Source organism: Pseudorasbora parva, chromosome 10, assembly GCF_024679245.1.
Source record: "Pseudorasbora parva isolate DD20220531a chromosome 10, ASM2467924v1, whole genome shotgun sequence".
Classification (NCBI taxonomy): domain Eukaryota; kingdom Metazoa; phylum Chordata; class Actinopteri; order Cypriniformes; family Gobionidae; genus Pseudorasbora; species Pseudorasbora parva.
The window spans coordinates 32,970,154-32,995,030 of NC_090181.1; the positions used below are offsets into that span (position 1 = coordinate 32,970,154).

At 38.4% G+C, this 24,877-nt stretch overlaps 1 protein-coding gene across 4 annotated transcripts in view; it reads left to right on the forward strand.

Moving 5' to 3' along the window:
* Nucleotides 1-24,877, forward strand: part of kiaa0586 (KIAA0586 ortholog) — a 157,239-nt gene that overhangs the window by 81,110 nt on the left and 51,252 nt on the right. For all 4 annotated transcript variants that reach the window (XM_067455911.1, XM_067455910.1, XM_067455914.1 and 1 more), the window contains 8 exons: nucleotides 3,079-3,275; nucleotides 9,675-9,773; nucleotides 14,390-14,476; nucleotides 17,101-17,279; nucleotides 19,375-19,484; nucleotides 21,058-21,236; nucleotides 22,026-22,170; nucleotides 22,312-22,498. In XM_067455911.1, coding sequence (XP_067312012.1) covers nucleotides 3,079-3,275; nucleotides 9,675-9,773; nucleotides 14,390-14,476; nucleotides 17,101-17,279; nucleotides 19,375-19,484; nucleotides 21,058-21,236; nucleotides 22,026-22,170; nucleotides 22,312-22,498 — 1,183 coding nt within the window. The remainder of the gene's footprint in view (nucleotides 1-3,078; nucleotides 3,276-9,674; nucleotides 9,774-14,389; nucleotides 14,477-17,100; nucleotides 17,280-19,374; nucleotides 19,485-21,057; nucleotides 21,237-22,025; nucleotides 22,171-22,311; nucleotides 22,499-24,877) is intronic.

Sequence of the window (24,877 nt, forward strand, 5' to 3'; positions counted from 1 at the left end):
CTCACCAGACGGGTTTGGTGCACACCGGGATAAAAAGTACTCAATGCCCACAGTACCCACAGGTAAATATACTGCTGTATCTTTAATGCTGTGGGCCTATTTTTTTTCTGGAGGTCCTGGACATCTTGTTCAGACACATGGTACAGTGGATTCTAGCAAATACCAACAGATAAAAAATAAAAACCTGTCGGCTTCTGCTAGAAATCTTATAATGGGTCGTGGTTGGATCTTCCTCCAGGATAATGAACTAAAACAAACATCAAAATTAACACAATAAGTGGATGACTGAATGAGAACAAGATGGTATAAGACGACTGCTCAGTTCATCACAGAATACCCCTTTTTGTCTTTTCTTTTTTTTTTTTTTTTGCAAGTACTATTAAACCCCACACATGCATTATCAAACCATTGATATTTGTCCATACTGGCCCAAAACTCTTACACTGATCCATCAACTCCTTCTGATCATCTGATCCTTGCTGGTCATCTCAGCAGGGATCTTTTTTTTTTGTTGGTCTAAATTTAAAGTGCAAAGTAAATTCGACATTTCAGAGCAGCATCATCTCATTCCCCAAATCGCAGCTATCAAACCTGTCTTACTTTCATCTAACGAAGTGAAGCATCTAATAACTTCTTCAATTCCCCATATTGACCAAAAGCATCTTTTACCAGTCAAGGCGATTCCCAAGGCGTCTTAATCATCCACCAGTTTCATCCCCGTGGCTGTCCTATTTGTGAGAACGAAACCCAAGCGGAAAGTTCCAGACTCCCATTAAAAACTTCCCAGACACTTCTGCAGTTGTGTGCGTTGTATCTATGAAGGAGAGGGTCCAGACTGGCCCAGCCTGGATTGGATTGACTCGCCAAGGCTCAGACTGGGTCTCTGGAGGGCTGTAGATTAGAGCTGGCCTAATTTCCCCTTCTTCCGTGACTCTCCGGGGATGACAGTGGGGATTGCAGAGTGCCCCATGGGAATGGTGAGAGAGCCTTTCATCTGCTGCAGATGTTCGGTGCGGCTCATCCACAGACGGCCCCCGAGTCACAGTTACACACGAACGACAGCAGGCAAGCTCTCTGCAAATCTGCTTAGCAAGTTCTGCACTGCAGAGAGTAGAAAGTGGCAGTCGAATCAACACAGCAGCGATCAAGGGAAGTATTAGTTCATATCGTCTATAGCAACATTACAATTTTCAACTCAAGAGTTTTAATGTTTTTTTTTCTTTCTATAATAACAAGGTTTTGCAAGATTCCGAATTGAATAATTGGTTCTCTTTCAATTCAGGAATGTAAATTTATATTGGCCACCCCCACTGGAAGTTGAAGTGGAATTGGAATAACAGAAAGTGGAATTTAATTAATCTAATGAATCCATCCATCCATAAATCTGCTGATTTTCTTTATGTTACGCCTGTTATGCACAACTTCATATAATAAGGCATCTTTTCTGTTATATCCAAAATGTATTATTGATAAAGAAAGAATCGTTGTGAAGACTTGTAATTCACACACTGATTGGTGCTTTTGCATGCCAGAGATGCTTTGAGCAGCCCATGCTCACCGTGTCTTGCCGTCTCTGAGGTGAATTCTTATACTTTATTGATTGTAGATGAAATTGCTCTGGTGGTAGCCCCAGTGGTGAGACGTGACTTCATTTGTTGCTTTGAAATTGCATGTGGTTGCAGAAGCAGGACGTGTGCGCACATATTTATGTGGATTTATTTTGTTTTAATCATCTCATCATCGCTCTCCCCATCATCTCTCCCAGGTCTCCTCCTGCAGTGTCCTCAGGTCCGGTAAAGTCAGTGATTTACATACTCTTGGGCGTATTCCCAAGCATTTTTGGGGCTGTGAATTCGGTCCCTTCATTTGGGTCTTTGTTTCCTTGCAAGCCTTGCGGCTTCTCTGGTTTGTGAATAGCCCATAATAGCATCTCTTACTGTCCATCATTGAGCTAATCTGTCCGATCTGGTTTCGCATTTCAGAGTGTTCGCTCTCTTGAGGTTCTGGAGCACAAACGCCTCCTTTCAAGCTTTCCTTCGGCAGAGCCCACATGTTTGCTATCAGAAGTATTTGTGCATTCCAGATGAGTCAGTGCTTCTTGCTCCTGAGCCACTGTTTGGATGCCCTTCAGCCAAATTATGGAAATTGTAAAGCTTATGTTTCCCCTGCTTTGCATGGAAGGCTGGGAAAAACAGATTGCGGCGCTCGCAGCAGATTTATGCTAATGTCAGCCTCCTCGTTTGCCGTTAATGTGCTGAGGCCAGACTCGCATCTCTATGTAATGGGGCATGTGCGTCCGTAACCTGCTTTCCTGCAAACAGCAATGACACAAACCTACGCTAACGCACTCTGGCTGAACCTGTTTGTCTCACGGTCCCATTGCAGAACAGATGCCAATCATGTTGCCAGATTGGCCTCCCGTTCAGCCAGATGTGTGTGAATGTGTTTTGGGCTGACACGGCACTTTAAAGTACCGTGGACGTCCTCTACAGTCGCTCTGCGGTGTGTTGGAAGATAAAGTAATGAGTAGGTGTGTGTATGTGTGTGTGGGCTCCATCTGCAGGAGTGCCTCTGTCTTTAATATCCCTCTTGCGTGAGTTTTGGGGTCGTGTTGTGCCCTTGCCTGTAAACAGCGTGTTGATGTTATCTGCGCTGCATCAGGGCGATGGATGTGCAGACTTTAGGGGTTTGGCAGAAGCGCATTTAGGCTGCCGAAGTGTATTGCTAGTTCACTCACGCATCCTGTGGAAAAGAGGGGGATGGAGACTTTGCGTTCAATGTCGCCTTTTGTTGTCCTGGTAATGTTTCACTCTGCAGACATGTTCATGTATCTTCATGCCTGAGCTGACTTTTTCCCCCCCTTTTTGAGTATGTAGGTACGTAAATATCAAGTAATTTAGTAATATTTTATCCAAAACAACTTGCATGCACAAAACTGCAAACGCAAAATAGAATTTTCACATGCCATTACTTTCTGAAATGCAATTTGCAAAATGCAATGCAGCATATAGTTAAAGAACCTACAATCTTTTGGTTACAGTCCCTGTTCATCAAGCACTGCTCTTTATATCTCTCTAGGTAAGCCTAGAGTGGACGGCCAAGTCCCAGTGCCTTCACGGGTCATCATTAGCAATAAATCAGCCACCGTAACAACGTCATTCCCTCCTATCACCATTCCTGAACCCAAACCTGCTCCTGATATTCGGAAACCTAACACCATCTTACTGGAGGTCCAGTCAGAACCGAAGAAACGGATTCCACAGCTCAAAATACAGGTAACACCGGATTCACACGTGCGAAGCGTATACAGTACGTATGCAGTGCAGGAACAGCATACGCTAATTGTGCTTTCATATAAGACTTTCCTGTAGCTCAACCAGTAGAGCATGGCATTAGCAACGCCAAAGTCATGGGTTCGATTCCCAGGGAAAGCAAGAATTTACAATAATGTAAAAAATGTGTAACTTGAATGCAATGTAAGTTGCTTTGGATAAAAGCGTCTGCCAAATGCATAAACGTTAGACGCTTTTGTATTGTGCCGCTGATCTCTTACAATCTCTTAAATCTTTACACACTGATTCTCTTATGTAAAACTTTAGTAGCTATTACAAACATTTAAAAGGGGTGGTTCTGTGTTTTTTTACTAGACTTGGTTGTGTTTATGGGGTGCAGTATAACACGTCTTAATACTATTTTATTTTATTTTTACGCCATATTTTTCTTATATTTTACCTTTATTCCACACCGCTTACCGCTTGCTTCCTGCTTCTATGAAGCCCATCCCTCCGAAAAACGCAATGGTCTTAGATTGGTTAGATGGCCAAATGTAGTTTCATGTATTTTTATTGGCTGAAGTGCCAAGCACAGGTTGTCCGGAAAGGCCACGCTCCTTAACATTACGGGCAGAAGTCACATCTGCTGTGACTAGCAAGGGTTTATGATGTCACCAACATCATAAGAAGAAGCTCGTTGTAGTCCAAACCGGCCGTTTTTGTAGGCAATAAACTGCCATAACTTTAAAGCAGCACTTGGCAACTTTTGCTCTAGGGGTCCCCCTACAGTTGGGAAAAAATAATGTCCTCAACTACTGTCGTAAGCTCTGTCATCCTACAACAGGGGATGCCATCGCGCATGCATTTGTTGACATGACAACCCTGATAGCCCTGAACTAGTGATGCGCGGGTCGTCTCATAACCCGCGGACCCCGTATGTCTATTTAATGGTCGCGGGTGCGGGGCGGGTTGTAAAAATATATACAGTGGTGCGGTGCGGGCCAAATAACTTCATAAAAGCGTCCCCGCGGGTTGGTGCAGCACTAACAGTTCCCCTGAACACTGCAGGAGGAGTTGACATGCAGGTGTTCTTCTGGCGTCACGTGTGAAATGTCTTCATCCCAGGTACAGTCAGTGGCATATGTTTCAGCATGTCATATGAATATAATTTCATGGGTTTTATTTTTTTCAAACGCCAAATAATCACGATGCTCATGTTTACAAGCCAGCGTCATTATAGTAGTCTATTGGTTACCGTTTTACAGAATCGATATGATACTTCGATTCAATGTTTGAGTGGTAGGTAATCACCATAACAAGCATGACAGCATCGGTCGGGCACGCCTCCTTCAGCTCACGCCAACGAGCAAACGCTGGTCACATGTTGATCCTCGTCCTGCCTTTAATCCCATCACTTTTTCGTTTCCTCTTATTGCTTTCCTCCAACAAAACCTTTTCTTTCTTATTTGTCTGTGCTGCTTCGGACATGACTATATTATCCGACGAACAAAGTTGGGCTTGCACGTCCGAATTTAAGGAAGTGTGGGTGTTGGTGGAAGTGATGTATATGCCGTAAAGCAGTCGAATTTTGTAGTTCTTTTTTTTCTCGGGTTACTACCCGAAACCCGAAGTTTAAAATTATGATTAAAAACGATACAGACCACGTCAAGCTATGGCAGACGTGTCATTCAACCTATTTTAAGTCGATGTATCATCACAAGAGTCTTGAAAATATATTATGACGGTTGAAAAGTTACCTAATGCTGCTTTAAAAGACAATATCTCCGTTTGCATTAAACTTTCAGAGCTGTAACTTTGCAGATACTGTTTATGCTCAAGAAGCAAAATTACACACTAACTAAAGTTAAAAAAGTGAAATCACATGCAACCGCCCCTAATCACAGCAACAGCCGGAGAAATTGTATTCTATGTATTTTCTTTCATGTTGAAATCTTTATATGAAAAGCCCCGGATCATAAAACAATTAGTTTTTCCACCTCACTAATAAGATGATCGTCATCCATCGTGTTCCGAGCGTAGATCTCCGACCACCAGCCTGTCACAGAACATGCTATGTAGTGTATTTCACATTAAAAATTTATACTTTTTACCGCATTTTGCCCGGGCTTTAATTATATGCATTTATGGTGAGATTACAACATTTTCATATCAATCCGTGTTCTTTTTGACCACTAACCATGTGCTATCACTTTAATTCAGCACGTGCAGCACAGCAAATGTAGACTTGTTGCGCAAACGATCGCTGCACCGCACCGATCCTGGAAGGCAAAAAAATGATGGGCCGCAAACGGATTGCAAAACATATAATAGGATTATGTGTGAAACTGACGTAAGAGCTGGAACCATAGTATCTCGGTAGTGCAGCAGTGTGATTGGGGAAATGTTGTTTTTACAGTGAAATTATTTTTTTAAGTATTTGGATGCAAGTAACGACACTGTGAGCCAATTAGTATGATAGTGTGAGGTGATAAATTGTTCCTTATTTTTAATGGGATTCCTAACAAGCCATGATTGTGAGAAGTAACATGCAACACTTTCTTTCTGTTTGCTTGTTATCAACACTATCAAAAGTTTGAGGTCTATAAGTTTTGTTTTTTTGTTACTTTTATTCAGCAGGGACATACATTGATCAAACGTGACAGTAAAGATATCAGTTTACAAAAGATTTTAATTGAAATAAATGCTGTTCGTTGTAATTTTTGTTCAACAAATGAAAATGAATGAAAATTATGAAATTATGTAAAGAATTAAGAAAATAAAGAATTATGAAAATTAACGTATCATGGTTTTCACAAAATATTAAGCAAACAGTTTTCAACATTTCAAATATGTGGAAAATTCAACTTTGCCATCACACGAATAAATTAATGTTCATATTGATTAAAATAGGAAACAGCGTGGTCAAAGCAAAGCGTGGTCTGACGCTGTGCAGCTGAAATTAAACACACACATGCATAGCAACTAAACATTGCCTTTGGAAATAAAATAAACGCTTCATTAGAGTTTGCAGCTAAACATGGTAACCACTGAAAGCGTGAATGCTTATTTCCCTTAAACTTTTTCTCATATCCATAGCTTAGACATTCACGCAGCAATTACATACAAGTATGATAGACCTCTTGCTGTGGCATAAACACAATCACGTAAACGCAGCAGCTTATATGCTTAGTAAATCACAGTTGAAATAACACTTAGATTAAACTGTTAAGATTGCTCATTTAGGAATTCATAAGCAAACCATGCAATATGCACATTTGTAAAAGATGCACGTATCTTAGCTGTTGAATTCAGATGCTTTCTAAAAGTACGCTGCAGACTGCTAACAGCAACACTATCAGTACTTGTTTTAATGTTGATGCAACAGCAACCAATCATCTGTGCAATGTAGAGGCGATGTGATCGCTACCAAATGCCAAAACCTGGTATGTTTGTTGCATCATGCTGAAAGCCCCGCCCACAGTGAAATGTCATTGGTCCAAAAATCCCACTTCTCATACTTGTATGTTTATCTTCAAATTTGATTTTGTCAAGCAGGTTTTGCTGAATTTATCACTTTGCAAAGTATTTCACTTTGTTGGAGGGCATACAAATGAGACTTTACAAACTTTGCATCACACATCAGACAATTTCACAATTTCCTACTCCAAGTTGAAGTGGCTTTTATTCCACATAGTGTGTTAATTCAAATAAATCTGTGAAGAAATGACTCAAGATGACTCAAAATCCTTTGAGGACCTCAGATGATGCAACTCTGAATCAACATGAAGAAATGTTATATATATATACATATATCCTTATCATTTGTAAACAAACATGCATTCATTACTTCAACAATCTTATTGTTTCTGCCTTAAATTAATACATTGTTAAAAGGATTAGTTCACTTTAAAAGGAAAATTTCCTGATAATTTACTCCCCACCTCATCCAAGATGTTCATGACTTTCTTTCTTCATTCTGAAGAAAGAAAGTCATGAACATCTTGGAGGAGATGGGAACTAAAATCAGTTCAAAAGAAATTCAGTTTTTTTAGGGAAACATTTCAGGATTTTTCTCCACACAATAAAATTTAATGGCAATCAAAATGTTGCCAAACTGAAGCTCCAAATTGTTGATCTGTATATACAGCTTTGTCCCCGTTATGATTAAATCACATGACCGGATACCAGAAATTTTATCAAGAGATCTCTAATTTATTATCTTTGTGTGTCAGACATAGTAAAGACATTGAAATGTTATTATTTAATGCTAGCTGTTTCTGTTTCTCCATTCCTCTGTTCTCTACCCTTCTCCCTTCTCCATCCCTCCTCTTTCCTTTCTCTACATCGTTGTCATCGTCTCCTTCTCCCATTGTTGTCCCGTTGTCTTCTGGGCAGAACTCAATTTGGATGTTATATAGAGGAACTCAGTAGGAAGAGATTTCCTTAGAAGTTAGAGAACATGCGTCCTGTGTTTAAAATAGACGTATACTTTATGCTTACACATGTTGCACAATCCACTTTCCTTATAAAGAACAGTCAACGATACATCACAGAACTATACATCAGCAGAACTATACCCATTCCTGAATCAAATATATGCCACCTATGTCTCTCATTGGGACAAATGTACAAACACAGTCTGACTTTACAGAATGAATTATACAAATGAATTATAGAAATAATGATAAAAAATAATAATACAAAAAAAATAACATTAAACAATAACATTTCTATCTTCAACATCAATGCAGTTTCAAAGCGCTTTGAAGGGCTTCAGAGGCTCTGCACAATCCCTGCTGAGGAATAGGGTCTTATCTAGAGAAACCATCTGTCATTTTCAAAATAAAATAAATATATATACTTTTTAACCTAAATTGCTCATCTTGTGCTGCTCTACGGCGCGCCGCGGATTACGCAATCACGTCGGAAAGGTCACGGTAGATGTGGGCAAGAGTACTGCCCCCGTGTTTACAAAGCGCACATGCGAAGACTAATACAAAAAAGGAAAAAAAGGTTAAACAACGATGTCGGACGATTTAGAATTTGGAGATGGAGGTTTGTTTTTTTTTGGTACAGGGTATTTGTATTAGTCCTTGCAGGTTTTCTTGGGGTGGTACTTCCGCCTACGTCTAGCGTGACCTTCCCGACGTGATTGGGCAATCTGTTCCACGTCGCAGAGCAGCACAAGAGAAGCAATTTAGGTTAAAAAGTGTATAAATGTTTATTTTTTCTTAAAAATGACAGATGGTTTCGCTAGGTAAGACCCTATTCTCTGATAGAGACCCGAGTCACTGATTTCAACATTTTACCATTGATGACCATTATGTGAAGAAAAATCTAAATAATTTTTTTTACGACTGAAGAAAGAAAGAAAGAAAGAAAGGAAATTATCAGGAAATTTTCCTTTTAAAGTGAACTAATAGGCCCACTGAAATCAAAAATGTAAAAAAAAGTTTTTAGTATGACAATGTCAGCCTTAAAGTTATGAATAAGCTGGTGTGTTCCAAAACAATGACAAAATTAACTTTTAGGAGATATAAGCTTTCACTACTTACATACTCTCACTTCCGTTAAAACGAATGACAGATTTAGATGACATCATCGCAAAATTCACCTTCTCGTCAAATCTTCCGTCCAATCAAATGCTGTCTAGAATCTAAAGCCCTACGTTGCGGCAGAAATCGGTCCGTTTTTAACACATTTGCTCATTTCTACATGGTGAACAGCACATAGCACACATATTTACACTGAATCTTTTCCTATCACATGATAGGAAACGATTCAGTGTAAATATGCTTTCAGTTGAGGCGAATGAAGTCTGTTTTCACGTTAGTTTCACGCAGCGCAGCGGTGCACACACATAGTCTAAACCAGAACCTTTGACTACAGACACGAGAGCCCAGCGCGGATCATATGCACGAGTCGGCGCAGACAACAAAACATATCTACCCATTTGAATTCTGCACAGAATGCTGCATTTTAAAAGCAATATGGAGGAGATTCTGATGATAAACGGTTAGAGGAAACTGGCTTTACCAAACAGAAAGGCTCTAATCAAACTGAAACGGTGCATTAGCGAAACGCTATTGGCTGTTTCAAAAAAGGGGAGGAGCTGCTAACAGCTGGAGCCGTTGCAGCGGAAATCACGTCAACACTTTGAAAAATGCGGCGCGTTTCAAGGCACTTCAGCGGGCCTTTAAATTAATACTTTATTAGCTAAATATGTGATTTGTACATTTTTTGAAATGTATAACTTAGGCACAGTCACCTCTGATAAAAGATCACTCTAAATTGTAATATAGACGCATGCATTTTCTGTAAAGCCACTTTAAAACCAGTTGTATTGTGAAAAGCGCTATAGAAGTAAAAGTGAATTGACCTGCGGTTGTGTTTTGTTTCCAGGTCCAGCCCGGTGTGAACATTGAGAGTGCTCTGTGCAGCAGTCCAGCTTCTACGCCTTCAATTCCAGCCGAGACCATCCTTCCTCCACCTTCGATTCATGTAAAACATCTTAATTCACCAACAACACTAAGTAAACCCTTATTATTTGAAAAGGAAATGGTTTGGTTGGCTTTAGCAGCCAATTTCATTTCAATTTTGTACCAGAGAAGTATCTAATAGTTTTGCAGGCTTTCAGATTGATCATACACCCAGAACGTCCTCTAACATGTGCATTTGCCTCTGTGTGTGCGCGCGCGTATTCATACACCAGCTGTCTTGGCTTCGTTCTGAGAATGGATGGATATTATGCCATTACATTTTGGCTGTGCTCCAGCATGCTGTAGTGCTATAAGGGCCAGGTTTGCATTTCTCATCGTACTGCCATTGATTTTTGCCAAGCCGCGCATGCATGCGCCTTCGTGCTCTCAGAACCTGCCCAAGCGGATGAAGATGGATGAGGTGTGTACGTTTGCGTGTGTGTATGGAGCTGAATGTATAATGTTTCAGGGGGGACTTTGCCGCCAGCGTTTTCTGCTCTTACTCCTCCATTCCCGACCTCAGCCATTCACATATGGTTGCTAGGCAACAGATGCAGCTCCGTTGCTTTTCTGTCGGAGCAAACGTCTAGGAGGACAAAGCCTCTCTGTGGTCTGCCTGCCGCTGTTAGCATCAGAGCAATCATTACAGCTCTTCAGAAATAACCGTAGAAACGTAGAATCCGTGGAGTTAATTTGTGAATTCATCGAGTTCAGGTTGAGTTCACATTCACAATTACTCACATTCTCACAAAATTTAAGCTTTTGATTATTGAGAATATTGTGAAGATTTAAAGTATCCTGCATACTCTACTATAGTTCAATCTTTGCAAAATACTTAAAATAAAAATAATTTCAAATAAAATAAATACATTTTTAAATATTTGTAATTAAAATACATTTTTATATAAGTTTTATATTATATAAATAAATTAAATAAATTTTAAAATACATTTTACATTTTAAAATAAATAATACTGTAGACTATTTCGAATATTGTAAATATTTAAAATTATTCGAGTACTATAGTTCACGCTTTTCTAAATATTTACTAATATTTAAATTAATTTATAAATAAAAATATAATATAAATAAAAATAAATAAATACATTTTAAAATGAAATATTTTACTGTTTATATAAGTACATAAATGTAGATATATTTGTAGAATATTGCAGAGATTCAAACTGTTCCAGTTAATATACTATACTATTTTTTGTTTGTTAGTGTATGTATATATTTAATGATATATATATATATATATATATATATATATATATATATATATATATATACATACAATACTACTGTAATCTTTTCTCAATATTCACTGATACTTAAAATAAATTAATAACAGTTTTAAAAAAAATATTATGTAAAATATAAGTAAATAATATAAAACAAAAAAATTATTTACGGTAGAATAGTGCAGCTAGGTGTTCATGTGTGTGACCTTTACTGCATAATTCACACACACACACTTGTGATTGCACATCAGTTTCAATTTTATATTAATGGTTAACCTCCATATTACTTGTCTGAACAAATTATTGTGCTAAATATTCTTATTATTGATAGTTGTTATTATTGATAATGGAATTATATATTGAACAATAGCGTATTTTATCATGTTGATGTTGCTGGTTTTGTAAAAGCTATAGGTGTGTGTGCGTGCGCGCGTGCGCGCGCGTGCGCGGGTGAGGGTGAGGTTGCGAGTGCGTGTGTGCAAACGGGTGCGTTTCCCTTCAGAGCGTGTGTCTGATGCAGCTCGGCAGAGGTGTTCTTGTCTGTCAACTCAGCATGGCTGCGTTCAGCACTCTGTCTGTGCCCAGTTAATGCCCTTGACTCATCAGACTGGCAGACCCCAGCCTCCATCCACGCACCCACACACACACACACACACACACACAAATACATGGGCAAGGACATACACTCATACACTCTCTCACAAAACATGCTTTGAATCGTACACTTCACTCCCACCAGGCCTCAGGCCTTTAAAACAGAGGGAATGAAATATGACTAAGAAGTCTCACAGTGCTTGTGCTTAAAACACATGATATCTCCGTCCTCTGAGACTTGACATTTGGAGCGCATTGTCACCACTGGCTCATATGGTTACAAATCCCACTTTTGTTCTTTGAGAAAATATTGTGATAGATTGGTCTTAAAAGGAATTGATCAAAAAGGAATAGTTCACCAAAAAGGAAAGTAACCCTGTAAGACTTTATTTCTTACATGGGACACACAATGGGGACTTTTAAGGACTTAACATTTTCAAAGCATAACATTTTCAAGCAGAATATTAAAGTCTTCTGAAATCCTCTGATAGATTTTTTAGTTGTTGTTGTGATAAACAGGACATGATTCTTTCTGTTCAGTGAACTATTTACCGTTGCAGCTGGATCATTGATGTCGCACCCGATTCATCAATGAATCAACCCATTTTTGTGAAATGAATTCTTTTGTCCTGAACCCTTCCTTTTATGTTTCACAGAAGAAAGAAAGTCTCACAGGTTTGGATCAACATGAGAGCGAGTAAATGGTGACAGAATACTATACTGAGGGACTATTCCTTTAATTTGTAGTTCAGCTGCAAAATGACCAATTGGCCAATTGTGATTGTGCAAAATGTGTGTGAGCAGAATAGTAAGTAATAATGTGTTTCTGTAGCTCAGTGCAGCACGTTTGCTGCGCTCTCGTCTGTTTCCAGAGAACCGATAGTCACTCCAAACGCATGCACACACACACACACACTCACACAATATAAGCAAGGGGTAATGTCGCACAAAAACAGTGTTACCACTGTTAACAGTGTAAACAGTGTAAACAGTGTAACAGTGTAACAGTGTTAATGTCGCACAAAAACAGTGTTACAAAATAAACTAGGTTCGAGTCATCATCATCATCCAGATGGGTTTATTTTGTGATGGACTGTCACTGTACATTTATCATGAATGCACGTTACACAGCTGCTTACTAAATAAATAAATAATGTAAATGAAGTATTGATTGAAAGTTGAAATGGTTTTATGTGAGCAGAAAGAGATTGCAGCATGATATGAGAGACATAAAACTGATTTATTTGATCAGAAATACAATAAAAACAGTAATATTGTGTGATTTTATTACAATTTAGTCTGACCCCATACTTTTGAACTGTAGTATAAAATTATGAAGTTTAGTGATCAGTTATGTATAAATATTTGTATTCCAGAGAACTGTATAATAATTTGATGTAACATCTATTTCTTCATGTAACATCCAGGATAAAACATAAAAAAGATTGTATAAATGATACAAATTGTGACAAAAGAGCATTAAAATCTATTTTAGTGCTTTAGGAGGAGCATTGCGTATAACACTATCTGCCTCGCACACTCAGCACGCCCGTACCTCTCATTCACATGAGCAGACCAACTCTCTCCGTTACCATGGAGACGAGGCTTAGCTGCATGAGGCAAAGACCTGGAAATCTGATGCGTGTTTCTCTCTCGCTCGCTCTTTCACACACACACACACACACATACATCTCTTAAACAGTTATACAGTTTATGTCCTTGCACTGAATGATTCATTGAACCTTTGCAGGAAGACCATGTAAAGACGCTCTTGTTAGATTGGAGGATATGACATTGGTTGATGAGACAGCGTTTTATTGTGTTATGTACGTGTGTGTGTGTGTGTGTGTGTGTGTGTGTGTGTGTGTGTGTGTGTGTGTGTGTGTGTGTGTGTGTGTGTGTGTGTGTGTGTGTGTGTGTGTGTGTGTGTGTGTGTGTGTGTGTGTGTGTGTGTGTGTGTGTGTGTGTGTGTTCGTGTATATGTATGTGTGTGTGTGTGTGTGTGTTGTGATCAGCACCATGCCTGAGACTACCGCCATTTGAGGAGCTGGTATTTTAACAATAAAAGGGATAGTTTACTTAAAAAATGACAAATTCTGTCAACATTTTCTCACCCTCATGTTCTTACAAACCTGAATGACTTTCTTTATTGGATCACAAAAGGAGATATTTTGAAGACTGTTCACCCTCCTCTTTTCCAGCACCATAATATTAATCCAAATGACTTGTGCACTATATTTTTAGTCTTTAGAGGGTCATACAGTAGCTTTATGTAGGGCACATATTGTCCTTATTCAAAATGTCTGTGAGGGAGAGTAAATGAGGACATTATTTAAATTTTTGAGGGAACTTGTTCTTTAAAGTTGTACTAAAACGGAATTAGCAATATGTATTTTCTTCTGTGTGGTGACATACATTCGAGTGAAACAGATGTTGACGGCACTCAAAAATGTAGGCACGAGCTTGCATCTTTAAGTGTACTTCACCAGAGAGAGAAGTCTTGTCTTTTCATCAGTTGGCATGTGATTACACTGTACAATGTCTTTTTCTAATGAAACATATGCATGGACGAATCTATAACATGCTTTCAAAAAATAGATTGGGTGAATTTCCATTTCATCGCGACTTTAAATCCATGCTACCCAATGGTCAAGTGTCATCTTTTATTTCAGCCTGTCATCATTATCCTTATTAACTCCCACACTTAGAATTTTCTAATCTCCTCAGCTGTTGATGAATTTTGTAATTTCCAGACACGGTATTGCTTTCTGACCTCTGTCTCCGTATCATCGCCTCCCAGGCCGCCGAGGAACTGCATGCTGGTGAAGATCAGGAGGAAAATATCTTTCCCGGAACCAATTTCTTGGCCGTAGCCGACATCAGCCAGGTACATTCAATTAAAAGCACATTTTAACCCACACACTCACTCCAGCTCGTAACGTAAAGGTCATTTCACAGCCCGGTGTCCACCCTGAGGGTATCAGCCCCTATCCAAAGTTTCCTTCTTCCTACTTACATTTGCATTTTGACCCAACTACAAATGCCCATTCTCCACGTCTCCTCCTGCTCGGATATATTGGCCATCAATGGCTCAGTGCTCCAATAATGAGATTTTCAGAGCCAAAGGGTGAAGGAGAACATCGTTTTCTTTAATTAACGAAGACCAGAGAATGAATGAGAGTTTAAAATATCATTCATTGGCTTGAAAAAAAAAAAATCTAATTACAATGTGCGCCACTAAATTGGCCTTTCACTGAATTGATATTGAAGGGGTGTGGTGCGTATCGCCGATATTACTCCTTTTTTTCGTTCAGGAATTCAGGCTTGCTCAAGCATGCAGACAGAGACATAAGCCCCTCTTATATTTACCACTAACAAGCATTGCAGGATGCCCAGAGTATTGGACATCAGGCCGATTCTCCCGCTCGGTCTTACAAGGGCAAGGCGTCAGTTAGCACCGAAATAGCATAGCAGTCATTAGAGGTGGAAACAGGCAAATCTGTGTTGTTCTCACAGGCTTTTGTGGAAGGTGCTGGGAAAAAGAGTGTTTATAATGGGAATAAAGAATCATGGAGGGGGTTGCGCTCCAAATCACATGAACTGATCCACAGTGACCCCTTTTGGCCTGAGAGGAAACATCATCCACAGATAAAGCTCAGTTGGATCTGATCTCTGGTTGACAGAGGTTTTGTGGTGGAAGGAAATTGTTTTGCGTCAATATACTGAAGGTGTTAATTGTTTGCAGACGTCAGAGTCGGTGGTTGTCCTACAGTCCTGGTTGTCAAACTCAATGTTTGTCAAACTCAAACTCAGATATATTGTGTGCATTTTTGTTGTTTTTTTCATTCAGTACTTAAGTGTTCTGCAATTCGGAGGCTCTATGTCAGTGGTTTTCAAGTTTTTTTGACCAACATTGTGTCCAAGACAATTTTAAAAACAGCATTGTTGGTTCTTCTGCCTTATTTTTTATTTATTTACCCAAACTTGTCTTATATTATATTACCAATATATTAATATAATAATTAAAATGTAACAATTATAGAAGTTATTAATTTTTTGTAAAGCAATACATTCAATTAATGTTATTCGTGATTACAAGATTTTTCTTTTAAATAGTTTTTACTCACAATTAGCAATTTCTCTGCAATTTCTAACTAATAAAATATTTTACAGAACAGAACTACACCAAAATTTCTACTCCGTAAGTATAATGCCCTTGATATATCTTTTCAAAGACCACTCCGGCCCTTAAATAATAAAAAAGGCAATTATTTAGATTAATTCAAATTAGAAAAATTGTTATTTTACATCTTGATTTTTAGCTGTTTTATCTTATTTTAAAGTCATCTTGTGACCCTCTGGTTGGAAACCCCAGTTATTATACAGGTATAAGGCAAGCATCACTATTTTTAGTGCTTATACTTAAAAGTTAGTGATTTGAACAGCCCCCTAGCACTAAATATTGAATCGTATCTTGTACTATTTGTGCTATCGATTATGTGGCTTATCAAAGTTAGCACCTTTTAAGCGCTTTTTATTGATAGACAATAAAAATGGTGAAAAAAATCTCACACACTTCCATTAACGGAGAGACCCGAGTCATATCTAGAGACCAAACACCTTGCAACCTGCCAAAAGACCGCAGCAACCTATCAGAGATTTCCATGAAAAGTCCTACTGACTCTTTTTTATTTTGATTCTCTAATTGTTTGAATGGCAATTAAGTTCGGAGTTACGAGTCCAGAAATATAAACATTTTCCAAAGACTGAGAGCAATAAAAATGCAAGCACGTTGCGCAGCAGTTGCATGTATTTAAGTGTTTTTTTCGAGGACTGGCATGTATTCGGCCCACTTGTAGTTTTCCCAACGACCAAATAAAGACCACAGCTACTTAAGTCCAGACCCCGGTGAACAAGCTCTCTCTCTCTTGGACTGCAGGCACGAATCGCTGCCAGCTCCTAAAATGTCATTCCTCCAAATCTCCAATGCCTCAGCTTTGGCTCGGTCAGTTCTGATGGAGCCATAAACTTCAAACGGGCCCAGCGCCCGACTGGCAGAATGCATTTCTCTCTCTTTTTCCTCTGGCTGCCGGCCACTGGAAATGAGCTAATCGCTCCTTACACAGACCTCCCTGAGTCCGAGCCAAAGGAATCTGAACATTATCCAAACCAATGACCGAAATGTTGGAAGCTGGCTTACAGATCCAGCGATGGAATTATACAAGACAAACGTCCCCCTTTCACTCCAGCCTCCCCTTCTGTTAAGACTGTAATGACCACTGTGAAATTACGCTCATACTAACATATGTTTGCCATTACTGCACGGTACACGGTGTGCACTTTTATTTGCTGTCATTTGCTTTGAAAGTTAAATGTCGGATCCAGTGAGCTGTCAGTGATATTTTTGCATTAATGGATTGTCAATGAGTCTCTTCAGAAAGCCTTATGTTGGCAGATATATATCATAAAACTGCTATGACTTAATTTTCCTCAATGCTGTGTGAAATCCAGGATACACACAGTGGACTTCCAGACTCTCCTATAGAGCTCAACGGGCTGCCGTCTCCTCCAGCTGCTCTGTATCATGGCCCGGCGTTTCCTCCTCAGCCTTCTCACTCAACCCCTCTCACCGAGCCCATCCTGAGCACTATCCAACAGAGAGAGACCCTGGAGAACAGACTGGTGGACTGGTGAGGCCCCCTATCTGTACAAATATCATTTTCTGCACTGTTATGAGCATAAAATATTATTGATCAAGGTTTATTTTTTTTATTTTTTTATCCCATTAATCATAGAGCAAAAAAGAAACCAAATGACTTTCTATTCCTCAAAGAAACCTGAATAAAATGTATCACTGTTTTTGCAAAAATATTAAGCAGCACAATTGTTTTCAGCATTGATATAAATAAAAAATGTTTCTTGAGCAGCAAATCAGTATTTCAGAATATTAGATTGGATATTAAATTGTAATTAGTGCTGGGCAATCGATTAATCCCTTCCAAAACAAAAGTTTGTGTTTACATATTATTTGTGTGTGTGCTGTGTATAATTATTATCTATATATAAATACACACACATTCATGTATATATTTAAGAAAAAAAATATTCTTATATATACAATTATTTATATATGAAAAGATAAATTATATTATATATATATATATATATATATATATATATATATATACAGTATATACATGTAAATATTTCTTATATATACATGGAGTGTGTATTTATATATATATATATATATATATATATATATATATATATATATATATATATATATATATATATATACATACATACATAATAATTATATACAGTACACTCACATATTATGTAAACACAAACTTTTATTTTAGATGCGATTAATCAATTGCCCAGCACTAATTGTAATATTTCACAATCATGTAGTATTTACTGAATTTGTTATCATAATTGCAGCCTTGGTGAGCATAAGAGGCTTCTTTCAAAAATGTTGAAAAATGCACAAACTTCAATATTTCACCTTTCCACGAGGAGACCGCAAGTAAAGTGACACAAATGCGTGACACAAATCAGCAAAATGCCAAATGCCAAATGATTTTGTCTCATTATAACAACAGAAACAACTTAAAATACTTATTTATGAAATATTTTATGAAATATAAAATATTCATTTATAGTCATGCTGATAAGAGCAAGACTCTTATTCAAAACTGCATGTAGGGTCTATTTTTATTTATGTACACTCCCAATGAAAGTGCCTTTGTAAATAAACAAAACTAACAGGATGCCGCTTTCTGCTATCCCGTGTTCCTTTCCGTGAAGTTTGTGGAGTTTGTGAAGTTTGAATTCGACACATTTTTGTCACGGAAATCAATGTGTCGAATTGAGCGTGTAGGCTACTATTTCCAGTCAAAATTCGAAGTACATATCGACGGACACTCTTAACGGCTGATATTCCCCACAACCCATTGGACCAGGATTCAATTAGAACTACAAATGCGGATAAATGTGTTAAAATAAAAACTACAAACATGACGTATTTGCAAGTCCGACAGTTAAGCAGAGCGGTTTGGATCAAGGGGTTTGAGTGATCAGTTATCAGTATTTACTCTGACGAAAAGCTATGTATTCAATTTATTTGATTTATTCAATTCATTTATTTTTATTTAAAATATCCACATTATATTTCACATGCAGAAGCATTGTGAACATTTATAATGTCATGTTTAACCATTAACTTTTAAATGCATCATTATATCACATGAGGAGAGTCTCTGCATTAAAGACCCACGAATGGCAGATAATATTTCTCTCCGATACGGTAGGAAATTAAATTGAATGTTGAGGATTTGAACTGTGACACTAAATTGACAGGGCATTTTAAATGGTGACGGCATGCACGTAACTGAGCCGATAATGAAGTAGTGTGTCCCGAAGTTTGCATACTCTTCTGCTACACACTCAAAAGTATGTACTTTTTCTTCACAAAAAGAGTACATACTTTTAAGTCGTAGTATAAGTAGGCGAAGTGGGACGCAGCATTATTTGGGGTTGGTGCATAGATTGACTTTTCTTCTTCTGCTCTTTTACCTGTTGTGGCGGTTAGCAAATAGCGTTGTATTACCAATTGCGCCCCCTTCTGGATCGAAGTTTGGATCGCATGTGACTGACTTTATTTGTCATCTGACTGTATGTACCATACTGTGATGTCCGTACCATAGCAGTTTGAGACTAAAACTTGTACCGTTACACCCCTAAATTACACTAGCACTAGATTTGTCCTTTCTTTCATAGGGTAGAGCAACAGCTCATGGCCAGAATGATCACTGGAATGTTCCCTCAACCCGCCCAGACTGATCCAGCCAGCCAATCAGAGCCGGAGAATAGTGTGACATCAGACATAGGTGATTATGGTTAATTCTTTGTATTACATTGTAGATCTCACAATGGGACTCTTTTTTAAAACTTGATCTCTTAAATACCTGTTCTCGTTGGTGGATAGGGGCTTCCTCACTATCTGTAAAATATAATGCACATTAAACACATTTGAAAGCTCCCAGTTTGGAAGCTTTAGAAGTTTGTCGGTTTGCGGTTCAGCCATCATACATCTTCACCAATGTGTCTGGTCAATGTTGAAAATCAACAACACAATCAATAACGCATGACATAAACCAGCTAGAATGGTCCAGCTGCACAAGGTACCAGTCTACAAGCTCATAATTTTGATTCATAGCGTGTACGAATGCGAGCAGCGCATTTGTCAAGCGTGTCAGTGCGCAGCGAGATTGTATTTCCTCATTAAAGCACGATTGCTTGTGCTCAGCCCCTCTACTCCTCCTCCGCTCCATCCTTCCGTCTCCGTCGCGTCACTTCTGCTCAGTTGGCGCGGAGGTCCTGCCTCATTAATTCTCGCTTTCGTTTAATAGAAAGATCAATGATGTATCAAATTTGCAGAGGAGGCTCGCGGCAAACTGTTGTCAGCATATTCACAGACTGACTGGACTCTTCCTCCTGTAGAGGAACCGTATTTGTGTTTGAACGCAGTCTTGCCCTAGACAAAAGGAAACGAGGGCCCTGCCAAAAATGTCAGTTCTGTATATTAGTTTTTTAATAGCACCGGTCCAAAATGCTTACGGGTGCAAGAATTCAGAATAGCCTGGATGAGAGGTAAAGCAGGTCTCAAATTGGTTATTTGAAATTACTTTGCTGGCAAACTCAAATTGAAGTGCTTTATAGGAAACTTCAGAAAATTGCATGAATGCCAGTATTGTAGATATTAAGTACATGCTTTATTATTATTTGGATGCACATTAGGAGTTGTAGCTTTTTAAATTGATGTGAAATTGTAAATATTAGTAATGATTTTGTTGAAAGCGATAATAGGTCTCTGGCCTAGTGGGTTCATATTTGGGTTTGAATCCAGGACTGTGCTTTGTCCTTGATCCTATTACCCAAAACGCATTGCATTTCTTTTAAACCCCTCTATTGTCTCAAAAAAAGTTGTCTTTTAGAGCCAGAAAAGTATGTTAGAATATCCATTAGTCCACCAGCCCAACTAATAAATATACATTTTAATAAATATTTATATATATTTTTATTATTATTATTATTTAATATTTTTTGCTTTCACATTTTATGATTGTTTTAAGTTAATATTGTGTAAAATAAGCTTAACAATAACAACACTTGTGAAAATGATGAGTATCAGTTGCTGTTAGTATTGGTCAGTTAGTTTTAGTAATTTTGTTATGTGTATTTTTGTCATTTTTATTAGTTTTAGTTCAATTTAGCTGTATTTCTATATCTTTTTTTCCTTTTTTTTTGTACCAATAACAACACTGATAAGAAAAAATTAAGAAGGCAACAGCTGCTAATGTTTTTAGATATCAGCATTGAAAAAGAAATTCTATGCATGCCGAACATCCATGTCCCATATTTAACAGGTAATCTTTCTCTCTCTGTGTGTTTGTGTGGCAGTGGAGGCCGCAGGCGGAGGTGGTCTTCAGTTGTTTGTGGACACAGGCGTACCAGTGGACTCTGAGCTCATAAGACAATATGTAAATGAAGTACTGGCTGAAACCGTCGCTGTAATGCTGGGACAGAGAGAGTCACAGAGAGCACCAGCTGCCCCTGTCCAAATACAGGATACTCAGGAGGTACCGGCATCTAAACATACTCTGATTTGTTTGGACCACAGAATAAAAAGGGGGGGAAATGAATTTCAACTTTATATCTCACAATTATTAGACCGGCAAATCTGATTATAAGCTCGTAAAATATAAACTCGCAATTCTGAATTTTTTGAAAATTATTTTTCTCATAATTGGGAGTTTATATCTCACAGTTCTGAGGGGGCAAAACGTCAGAATTGCGAGCTATTAACTAGCAATTGTGAGAGAGAAAAAAATCTGATTTGTACGTTATTTCTCACAGTTCTGAGAAATAAGTCAGATTTGTACATTTTTCTCACAATTGTAAGAAATAAAAGTCAGAATTGCCAGTTTGTATCACAGTTATGGAAATAAAAGTCATAATTGCAAGTTTATATCCCAATTGCAAGAAATACAAGTTAGAATTGAATGTTTATATCACAATTGTGAGGAATAAAGTCAGAATTGTGCTTTTATTTCACAATTGCGAGGGAAAAAAAAGTCAGAATTGCGAGTTTACATCTTGCAATTCTAAATCGCAAATCTGATTTGTAAGATATGAACTAGCAGTTGCAAGGTATAAAGTCCGGAAAAAAAAATTCTCAGAATTGCGAGCACTTCTGAGGGGGCTAGCAATTAAGCTAAGCTCGCAATTGTAAGATATAAATGTCAGAATTGTAAGTTATTTCACGCAGGACACAAGCCTTCTTGTATGTTACCGCGACGATGATGATAATACCTTATATACTGGGTAATGATATAAAAAGATATGATGATATTTTGCTAATATTGCAGGAGGTTACTATGGTACCAACACCGTCACCCACTCCTGAGCCAAGCTTGAAAGAGCCGCCATCTCCTGTCAGAACCCCTGATCTCTCAGAACATCTTTCTACAGCTCTGTCTCCCAAGAAAAACCATCAGGAATCTGCTTCAGCAGGTATGACAGTTTTTTTTAGGAACATACTGAATCAGTTGTCTTATAAAAGCTGCCAGCAGACGCAGCAGATATTTGTAAAGGTGTTAGTACAGTTGTTCACACACATCAGTCAGCTCTACAACCATTCTGCCTTTGTTTCAGGTCCAGATAGAATTCCTGTGGGTACACCGACTACTACACCAATCTCATCTCCCTCCAGGGTGGCCACACCCTCTCCTCCTCCTGCCAATCAGAGCCCTGGGTCACCCACCCTGCAGCATCATCCAGACCTCCCCCTGGAGGAAGAAGAACCGCATAGCGAGAGGCAGGAACAGCCACCAGAATCAGTGTACGTCTAATCACCACATTTTCAGTCTTTCATTCTTGTTGGTCTTACATTAGATATTGGAGCAAAGCAAATAAATGCACATTCATATTATTTGTGCAGAAAAGCAGGGGAGAGAATCAAAAGCTAGTGTTGGTCATGCATGTTTTGTTTGAGTTGTCAATAGTGAAACAGGTCACCTTTTTACTTTTTGCAGTGGAACTTGGATAGTTTGTCTACCTCTAAATGTTGCCCTGGCAATGAATTTTGTGATGCCCATTGAAGATATGATAGAACCACAGTGCCACCTGCTGTTCAAAAGAGTAAATATATGACTGATTCTAGAAACATGGGACAAAAAAAAAACAATGATCAGTATAAAATCCAAATATTCCATTTAATTTAATTAGATTTTATCTTTATTTTATGAAAAATATTTTGTAATATCATCTTTCACTACCTCTAGAACACATACAGTTCTTTCTCAAAAAATTAGCATATTTATCCGACCAATAAAAGAAAAGTGTTTTTAATACAAAAAAAGTCAACCGTCAAATAATTATGTTCAGTTATGCACTCAATACTTGGTCGGGAATCCTTTTGCAGAAATGACTGCTTCAATGCGGCGTGGCATGGAGGCAATCAGCCTGTGGCACTGCTGAGGTGTTATGGAGGCCCAGGATGCTTCGATAGCGGCCTTAAGCTCATCCAGAGTGTTGGGTCTTGCATCTCTCAACTTTCTCTTCACAATATCCCACAGATTCTCAGGAGAGTTGGCAGGCCAATTGAGCACAGTAATACCATGGTCAGTAAACCATTTACCAGTGGTTTTGGCACTGTGAGCAGGTGCCAGGTCGTGCTGAAAACCCAAATCTTCATCTCCATAAAGCTTTTCAGCAGATGGAAGCATGAAGTGCTCCAAAATCTCCTGATAGCTAGCTGCATTGACCCTGCCCTTGATAAAACACAGTGGACTAACACCAGCAGCTGACATGGCACCCCAGACCATCACTGACTGTGGGTACTTGACAATGGACTTCCCGCATTTTGGCATTTCCTTCTCCCCAGTCTTCCTCCAGACTCTGGCACCTTAATTTCTGAATGACATGCAAAACTTGCTTTCGTCCGAAAAAAGTACTTTGGACCACTGAGCAACAGTCCAGTGCTGCTTCTCTGTAGCCCAAAAGTGGCTTGACCTGGGGAATGCGGCACCTGTAGCCCATTTCCTGCACACGCCTGTGCACGGTGGCTCTGGATGTTTCTACTCCAGACTCAGTCCACTGCTTCCGCAGGTCCCCCAAGGTCTGGAATCGGTCCTCCTCCACAATCTTCCTCAGGGTCCGGTCACCTCTTCTCGTTGTGCAGCGTTTTTTGCCACACGTTTTCCTTCCCACAGACTTCCCACTGAGGTGCCTTGATACAGCACTCTGGGAACAGCCTATTCGTTCAGAAATTTCTTTCTGTGTCTCCTCTCTCTTGAGGGTGTCAATGATGGCCTTCTTATCAGCAGTCAGGTCGGCAGTCTTACCCATGATTGCGGTTTTGAGTAATGAACCAGACTGGGAGTTTTTAAAAGCCTCAGGAATCTTTTGCAGGTGTTTAGAGTTAATTAGTTGGTTCAGATGATTACATTAATAGCTCGTTTAGAGAACCTTTTCATGAAATGCTAATTTTTTGAGATAGGGTTTTCATGAGCTGTATGCCAAAATCATCAGTATTAAAACAATAAAAGACCTGAAATATTTCAGTTGGTGTGCAATGAATCTAAAATAAAGGAAAGTTTCATTTTTATCATTACATTATGGAAAATAATGAACTTTATCACAATATGCTAATTTTTGGAGAAGGACCTGTATACTATAAAGGAACTACTCGTCGCAACACAAAACTCTTCACGCAACCTCCGTTCTGGAAATAAAGCCCTTCTTCAACCATCCACAACTAAGCTCCGCACTATGGGGGATCGAGCCTTCTGCTCAGCCGCACCGCGTCTTTGGAATTCCCTTCCAGAAAACCTAAGGGCTCCTCAAGCCATAGACTCTTTTAAGAAAGAACTAAAAACCTTTCTTTTTAAACAAGCATTTTTTACTTTTTGCTAATTCATTTTTTTTATTTTTATTTTATTTTTTTATTTTTATTTTTTATGTGTAGCACTTTGGGATTGTTTTTAAACTATGAAAAGGGCTTTACAAATAAAATATATTATTATTATTATTATTACTATGGGTCAAAAGTTTATTACTATTTTTATTAGTCTCTTATGCTCGTCAAGTCTGCATTTATTTGATAAAAAATACAGAAAACACAGTAATATTGTGAAATTACTACAATTTAAGATAATGGTTTTCTATTTTAATATATTTTAAAATATAATTTTTGTCTGTGATCAAAGCTGAATTTTCA